The 8,854-nt window shown below is 37.6% G+C and overlaps 1 protein-coding gene across 2 annotated transcripts; it reads right to left on the reverse strand.

Annotated features, from left to right (window-relative positions):
• Positions 1–1,198: 1,198 nt before the first annotated feature.
• Edc3 (Enhancer of mRNA-decapping protein 3) lies at positions 1,199–7,992 on the reverse strand. 2 transcript variants are annotated; one of them, XM_045759917.2, is made up of 7 exons: positions 7,869–7,992; positions 6,463–6,635; positions 5,623–5,967; positions 4,243–4,468; positions 3,409–3,577; positions 3,039–3,192; positions 1,199–2,582 (listed from the first exon to the last, which is right to left on the reverse strand). In XM_045759917.2, exons 2-7 carry the CDS (start codon positions 6,624–6,626, stop codon positions 1,997–1,999), a joined length of 1,644 nt encoding a protein of 547 aa, XP_045615873.1. In that variant the 5' UTR covers positions 6,627–6,635; positions 7,869–7,992; the 3' UTR covers positions 1,199–1,996. The 2 variants fall into 2 exon arrangements, with proteins under 2 accessions (XP_045615873.1, XP_045615872.1); XM_045759916.2 differs by having other exon boundaries at positions 6,463–6,642.
• Positions 7,993–8,854: the final 862 nt, after the last annotated feature.

The raw sequence follows: 8,854 nt of genomic DNA on the forward strand, positions 1-8,854 counted from the left end.
CAAGTTATTGGGTATATAGAATCGAACTACCTTTATTATGAACAATGTGGTTGTCAATGGATAACACATGGACTATGATGTAGAGAATCAGCTTTCTTTGTTTATAAAAATTTTAACAAGGATTCTTAGAAGAGAATTAGCAGAACTACTTGATCATTGGTGACTAGACTATTGAGGAAATAGTTTGTCTAGCATGTCCTGTCCACCATACTATTAGCATGTGCTTTATGAAACCTTACTCTGCATTGGTTTTCTTGAAAATTTGTTCACAATCAACTATGTATTTTTAAGTATTGAATGAAAACAGTAACATCCTACCTTGCAGTCAGTAGGAATCATGAGTGTAAGGGAGCCTCGGGCAATACATTAATAATGCAATATTACTTACTATTGTTCTGAAGCCTAATCTAAAAATGTTTCCATATAAAGTTCAGGTGCTTTAGGAGATTTGCGTAAATGATAAAACTTCAAACACAATGTGCAGATGGCACAATTAGAAGATAGCAAATAGATTAACAGTTTGTGGCTCTGAGATGAAACTCCTTTCCAAATGAGTAGGATAGTTGCCTAAACTACTGCATTGTTCTACGAAAAATCACAAAAAAAGCAACGAATCTATGATAAACATCAAAGCTGTGCGAGTGATGATGCATGTGTCCGAGATGCTTTCACTTACAGCCCTAATATTAAACTGTATTTTGTTTAGGACCTCTGAAACCAGTGGATTTGATCACAACTTTTGCACTCTGCTAAAGTAAAAAGTGTTCATTGACCCTTTAGGGTTGAGGTAGAAATTATGGCAGGATTAATATGTTCAAAATAAATACAATGCTGGATGCATCAAGGTGATGCAATTCTCCATATCACGAAAGTTGCTTCCAAGTGACTTCACAGACAACTGCACAAGCAAATTACTATACATATTGATCACATTTTCTTGATCTGTCCAAAATTTATTTATGTCTGTTGGGCTACGTTGTCATTTGTTTGCCAACAAACTGAAAGTATCGTTGCACTGAAAGATAGGTTTAAGATATTATTAATAGAATTTTTCAGAACACCTCTCTCACTATAACAGTCAACTTTGGAGTCTGGACTGGGATTGCAAAAAAGACATAAAGGACTCAAATTGATCATATGCTATTTTGGAATGGTACAGGTTGCAAAAACTAGTACAGTATGTGAAATTAAATAACAATTAAAATAATTACTTTAATTACTCTCTGCAATTTACAAGTGCATATACAGTTTGTTCTTCAGTTACCTGCAACTTAAATGAGTGACTTCTGACATAGTATATCATAATTATTACCATTGTACATAGCAGCTAAGGATGATTACAGATTACTACTACTACACGAGAAAGGAAACTACTGTACTACATTTTTCCGTTTTTATAAATAGTTTATCAAAGCATTTAGGGGGATACAATGTAGTAAAGTACTTGCTACAATCATTTTCAACATTTTCCATACAATTAATATATGAGAAACTTTTATATATGTATTTATTACACAAGATATTTAACATGTTTATACATTACAGTATATACATTTTACAACAACAAATAATCCAGTGAAATACACAAATATTTCAATGTATATCCCAGCATATGAAAAAGTTGAGCACGATTCTTTTTTTTTCCTGTGCAAAAATCACAAGAGACATTTTATTGAGAAATTCCAAGTTCATGTATCAATAAATCTGAGTAATGTACTTTAAATGCTTGCTCATTGTACATAAGTAATTCATTTCATCTATTTCCAAGATATCAAGTTAAAAGCATGCTTTCTTCAGTATTTTCATAAACTGATACTTATTACAATAATAATAATGCTATAATATTATAATAATAATAATAATGATACTCTTTTATACTATAACATCATTCCTTGTAAAAATATAGGTTGATATCATTTAATTTATAAACTGTATACAGCAAGGAAAAAATAACAAATGAGATTTGAAGGGCATTAAAATTATACTGCATTCCATATTATTCACAGGGATGAAGTGGAATAACCAATTTGGCCCCAAACGGGGATACATAGGTTATGCCTACAGCACTAAATGTTTGTTGTGGTATAGGCAAGTTTATGAGGTACACTTTTCCACGAGCAGGAGTGTAAGCTAAGGGAAGAGAAGGACATAGAAGAACACGAGCAGGCAATGGTGGCAGAGTCGAAGGAATGGCTGCCAGGTCACTAGGTGGGTCTAGTGCAAGAATAGGTGCACGGCAGCTTGAGGCCCAAGCAGTGGTCGAATTCAGCCAGGCCTGACCAGATCCGCCTTCTCCTGCTCGTCCACAGTGATCCAAACGAGCATCAACTATGAGATCAATAGCAGACACGATGCCTCTAGGATCAGATGTTGTGCGGCCATTAGTAAGGGCATAAAGCTGCAGCTCATGAGTGAGCAGCAGAGGAGGTGGAGGTGAAACCAGCACCTGATGAGTGACTACAATAGTCTGTACACCATGAGACTCCAATTGTCTAGCTGCATTAACTCCTGCAGCACCCTGCAAATGGCATCCACACAGCAAAACTACAATTGGTTGCTGTTGACTATTTCCTGTCCCCAACCTGTAAAAAAAGAAATATGGCCCATTATTTATCTATATATACCAATCTGCTTAGATTATTCTATTTCCAACAAATTCGACAGAAAATTTTATCAAACACATGAATAAAAATTCATTATAAATAAAAACATTAATAAATGTCCTCAGAAGGGAATTCATCATAAAGACAACAACAGTAGAGGACAAAGCTTAAATAAATAATAAAATTAAGGTACGTATTTACTGTTTTATATGGCATTATCTTGCAGTCGAAAGTTTTCACAAGAAATTATATATTTCACACATACAAAACATGTGTGAAATGTACACAGTGAATATCACTGTGTACACAATATATATCATATTGTGTATACAATATATATAGTGTACATGGTACACAGAAATATCAAAAGTAGAAACTGAGAGTATAAATACTGAGAGATTAGTAGTGCCTAACTAAATCTAATTAATGATTTACCTGTGACTACCCCCGCTTAGTGAAAGTATGAGCTCTGTGGTAGCACGTCCAATCATTTCCAGCAGCCGAGAATTTGTAAGACCATGCTGATTGGCTGTGGATAGCAGGGCAGCACGGAGCTCACTGCTTACAGAGGGCACAAGTAATCCAGTATCTAAAAACAGAAGCAATTTTGTTTAAATAAAAGATACTGTATATACAAAATACAGCACCTATACAAATCTGAAATATGCTGCAAGAATAATATAAAAGTTGTGCTCTATATAACAAGTACTGTATATTCATTTTTTTGTTTATGAATTATTATGATTAATTATTTAGTTTGTGACATCAGTCTTACACAACAATAATACACAAACAAATTTCTAACCATTAGCATATATAACTTCAGCAGCTCCAGACGTGGGAACAATAATTTGCCTTTTTACTGGTGGTTTAGAAGGCAATACATTCTCGTCACACCTATATTTTTTCTCCGTGTAGCGGTCAGCCTGGCGTACCACATCTGGCTTCAAACTCTGGATTTCCTCAATAACAGCCTATATGTACAATACAACAAATCATCATATATCATGGGTTAACTGTGTACATATAATGCATATACTGTACAGTCAAATCCTAAATTTACCCAGTAAGATATCCCATATCTTGAGGTTATCTTGAGATAATTTTCGGGGCTTTAGTGTCCCCGCGGCCCGGTCCTCGACCCCCAGGAAGCAGCCCGTGACAGATGACTAACACCCAGGTACCTATGTTACTGCTAGGTAACAGAGGCATAGGATGAAAGAAACTCTGCCCATTGCTTCTCGCCGGCGCCCGGGATCGAACCCAGGACCACGTGTCCAGCGTGCTGTCCACTTGCCCGACCGGCCCTCCCATGTAAAAACTTATAAATCCATTCAATTTTTCACTAATAAATTAATTCCTGTGGGTCATGATTCTCTTTTAGTCATTTGAACATTTTAATTACAACATTAGACACATTTAACTGTACAGTATTGGTGAAAGTTTGAACAAGTGCACATAATTAGATGGTCCTGTTTTTTAGATAAATTAAATAAAAATATTTAGCATTCCTTAGTGAGTGACTAGTTCAAATCTGATCAAGATTAGTTACTAGTCATCCTAATATACTAGTTTGCTAATAAAGTTACTAGAGCATATATTATATACCGTAATTTATGAATGTAGGGAACCCAGTTACCTGTTTGTCAAATAGAGCAAGATTCTTTTCAAAATCAAATTCAGTAGCGAGCAGATCCTCATCAACAGGGGTACCAAAAGTGGTTTCATCCCGAGCACGCCTCATTCTTTCCTTTTTCCCAGGAGTTTTCGAGAGATCATTGCTGTATCTGTCAATACGTCGAGGAGAGCTGTATTCCTGTCCTGCTGAAGCTTGGTTCATTCGTTGCCAATCACCAGCAGATTCTCTATAAAAGAAAAATAATAATAATAATATGCTTAAGATCTGTCAATGGCTGGCTGAAGCCATCATAAAAAATTGTTGATCAAATATATTTTGTTCAGTGCTTATGCTTCTTTCTGGTGGGTCCTTGATGGCTCCTTGGTGCTTACTACCAGGCAAACTCCACCCAATTCAATCCATGCCAGACCCTTGCAAGTTAAATATAAGCCAACCAGGGCTTATCTTGCCACTGAGGATGAACGTATTTGGAAAACTTAACACATATGAAGCCATTGGTCATTCTAACCTGCAAGCGCACATGGGTAAATCAACAATCAGGATGAAAAGGCACTCATTTACCAAACTCTGGGTGCCCCTGAGCCTCAGATACCCCAGGAAGAACAGGCACTGGAACAAAGCTGGGATCCACTTTAGACATAGAAGACAGAAAAACAACTCTATCCATGGCCTTATAACTATCCTGAGAAATAAAAATCAATGGATTTTTAGAGGGAAGCAGCAACCGTCCCTTTTTCTTTGATGGTGCAGGTAGTTGCTGCACCATCAAAGAAAAAGGGACGGTTCCCAGAGAAGGCCCAAACATACCTAAAGTATCAACACCCCCAGACTCCAAAACTCTCAGACGTTTTGGAACTGGGATCATAGGAGGAGGGCCTGGGGCCCATTAAATAAACCAGCTAACCCTGAGGAAGGAAATGGAGGAGCAAACTCGGAACCAGTAGAAAACACCAACTGCTTCAAGATCAGATTCTGTAAAGAAAAGGGGGCTGACCCTATAGCAACCATATCGATGCATGTACAAATAACAAAACGAAAGAAAAAAAGAAAATTCATATAAATTGAGATGACCAACATTATTTACATAATGACCAAGGGATTAAAGTGCAGTAACGAGAAATAAATCAAGTATCAGTTTTACCACCAATAGGTAAATCTGGCGGAGATTCCTGGTAAGGATGAAATGGCTGGTAGCAAATCAGGTGATAGAAAGGAATTATGAAATAAGGAAGAAAAATCATAATTTGCAGAGTGAATTAGCAGCTGTTAAGGTAGCTTAAGAGGAAGTTCAAGATAGCTAGATGCTTCGGCCATGACTGAAAAGCAAAACTTTAGTTTTGAGAGAGTATCTTTCATAAAATTATATAATTTGGAACGGACCTGGTACTTGAAGAATGCGGCCCATGTGCAAGAGTCTCTCCGACAGACGTACGAGGTTTACGTCTAATTTGCTGCACTTCATTCACTGAACTTGCTGGTTGAACCACCTCTGCTGCAGCTATTGCCTGCTGTTGTGGAGAATTCTTCAACACTTTCTGGTGAGAAGTACATTGCTGTTCTGTGCCATCTTTCGGTTTTTGAGGCTGTTGTTGACGAGATGGTGTCTGAGGCTGGACAGTCTGCTGCACGTGCTGTCCCTGCTTTGAATTTATTTTTTGCTTGTGGTCATCCTCACTACCAATAGTTGGACGTGAGAGGATCTGAAGATCTATGATGTCACCAGCACTGAAATCATTAGTCAATAAGCAAAATAAGTTTAACAAAACTAATACCCACCCCTTTTCTAAAAGTGTCACACTGAAAATGGTTTCGGAGCTTAATATTACTGTTTAATGCCTCTGTACCGACTTGTGGTTCATCGGGAGTATAGAAGGCCTGGTCGAAGACCAGGCCTTCGACGCGGCCTGGTCTTCGACCAGGCCGCGGGGACACTAAGCCCCGAAATCATCTCTAGATATGATAGATCAACACTTCTGGAAGCACATGTTCTTTTGTTACACAGTTATTACAAAACTGAAACTATGCATGCAACAATTTTTGCATTACATGAAACACCAGCATTATGGATCTTACCAACACAAAATGTATTTCCAATTGATCAACATTAATCAACCTGGTGCTGCAACTTTTATTAAAATATTAAAAATAAATAATGAAACAATTATAGGCACTTAGATTATAAGTTTTTGGGAGGCCCTGTTTGAACATAAAAGAACTTACTTGATGGTAACTTCAGAGAGGGCAGCTGGGCGACCATTGTGAAGAACTCGAGTAACTGTAATGGTCTGCCTCTCGATGTTGATGCTCACTACCCGGCCTTGGTACCACCCCAGGCCACCCCCCACCTGCACAGACACCACGCACCCAACATAGTCACTGCACATTTTGCGTGTCTGTCAACTGAAAGGGAATTTGACTATTGAAGAAAATACTTCAAAATGTTACAGTTGAAGTTAAAATGGTTTAAGGATCTTAAATAAATTACAGTTTTCAAATCAACAAAAAGATACCAATGCCACTACCCAAAGGTAGTGCATAGCTTAGTTATCTGTTACATTGCTGCTCCAGAATTTAAATAAATTCATTATGTAGCACTAACACCCAAAAAAAAATAGATACAGTACAATGTTTCTAGATTACTTTACATTATTCAGAAGACCCTCTAAGTAAAGATTCACAGAGTCTGTCAATCAGGGTTGTGAAAAGTCACAGGCACTGCCATCATAGGGAATTTAAACAAAAAATCCAGGGTCACAGCCTAAGATAGTGTTGCAGTATAATAAGTATAATTATATTATTATACTACAATGTTGTACGTATAATATTGCTGCAACACAGGTCACATGGTAACACAGTACATCAGATTTTTTTAGTTTCTTCTTTATTTTAGAGTTTTTATAGTGTTTCTAAAGCCGCTAGCACGAATAGCATTTCGGGCAGGTCCTTAATACTAATTTTTCCCTGGAATACGACCCGCCAAATCGTTTAAGAATCAGGTACCCATTGACTGCTGGGTAATCAGAGGCAACAGTTAAGGATTGGGTCCCGGTCAATCCTCCCCGGCCAGGATACGAACCCAGGCCAAAGCGCTGGTAAACATTCATTTCAGATGGTTCAGAATATAAAAAAAAGATGATGACATTGAGAAAAATGAGACTCACGTCCCTAAAACCCTACTACTACTATTTATTAAATATATAAATAAAATAAACATCTTTTGTATGGTGACCTATACCAATCTTTTATTTATTTAGGTAAAGGTACATACATAAAGAGATTTTACAAAGTTTGTTGGCTTTATAGATAGAGCTAGTACATACAATGCCTAAAGCCACTATTACGCAAAGCGTTTCGGGCAGGAAAATTGATTTTTGATTGATACAGGATTGTTACTTGCTTAGCTAAACGATCTATGAGTTCAGTTCCTGAACCGATTATGTGCCTCTGTAACCCCTTTCCACCACGGCCCACGGAATAGGTATTGGGTGCATAATATAGAAAGAAATTGAAATGAATATACCTATATCAAACTAGACACGGCAACGAAATTCTCTGCCTCATTACCGCTACACATTACCATCGTAAATTAACTGCAAATTTAAAGTTAAAACACAACAATGTCTCACCAGATTAATGAGCAGTATTCCACTAACGTAATTATACTATTCAGAGGCTAATAATAAAAGTTCAAGCTCGTGAAACCATCACCAGCTTGAGAGTCAATGTTGTTAAAATGTACCGTTCGTGAGCGATGAAGATGTGACGTCTCGATATAAGTCATGACGCCACATTCATCTTACTTTTTTATAAATAATATTAAAAGAAAAGAGAATAAATAATAAATATGTATAAATATTTTACTATAAATTAAATTTACTTGTTTTCAATTGGTTAAAGAACTATATGTATAGGTTTTGCAGTACAGTTAATGTTCTAGTAAGCATGACCTCTTCAAAACTTACAGTTCTAAACAATTTGGAGTATACTGATATACAGACCACTTGCAGGCGATGAATCACAATAACGGGCTGAAGTATGTTGACCAGACCACACACTAGAAAGTGAAGGGACGACGACGTTTCGGTCCGTCCTGTTCTCAAGTCGATTGCGATGATTGATTGATTGATGAAGATTAAGCCACCCAAAAGGTGGCACGGGCATGAATAGCCCGTAAGTGGTGGCCCTTTTAAGCCATTACCAGTATCAAGAGCTGATACTGGAGATCTGTGGAGGTGCGAATGCACCCTGCATGACGGGAGATGTCTCCCTTGTGAATGTGTTAAGATGAAGATGAAGCCACCCAAAAGGTGGCACAGGCATGAATAGCTCGTAAGTGGTGGCCCTTTTGAGCCATCACCAGTATCAATAGATGATACTGGAGATCTGTGGAGGTGCGACTGCACACTGCGTGACGGGAGATGTCTCCCGGACCAAATGGTGACCAGATGGTGTGCGATGATTGAAGAAGGCAATAAATAGGCAGAAGAGAGGTGAGAAGAAAATCTTAGAGGAAGAGAAGGCAATTAGGCGAAGGTTGGGAAGGTAAGGTGTAATAAAGAGGATAGTAAGAATGAGAAAACAAGAACACAAGAAAGTGAAGGGACGACGACGT

This window comes from Procambarus clarkii, chromosome 64, assembly GCF_040958095.1.
Source record: "Procambarus clarkii isolate CNS0578487 chromosome 64, FALCON_Pclarkii_2.0, whole genome shotgun sequence".
In the NCBI taxonomy this organism is placed as follows: Eukaryota; Metazoa; Arthropoda; class Malacostraca; order Decapoda; family Cambaridae; genus Procambarus; species Procambarus clarkii.

Excerpts from the sequence above, each read along its gene's own strand:
- Edc3 (XM_045759917.2), bottom strand. The coding sequence starts at position 6,626 with ATGTGCAGTGACTATGTTGGGTGCGTGGTGTCTGTGCAGGTGGGGGGT. Across the intron at positions 5,968-6,462 it reads CTCTCTGAAGTTACCATCAA|TGCTGGTGACATCATAGATC; the intron begins GTAAGTTCTTTT and ends TAATGATTTCAG. Across the intron at positions 4,469-5,622 it reads CCGCATTCTTCAAGTACCAG|AGAATCTGCTGGTGATTGGC; the intron begins GTCCGTTCCAAA and ends TTTCTTTTATAG.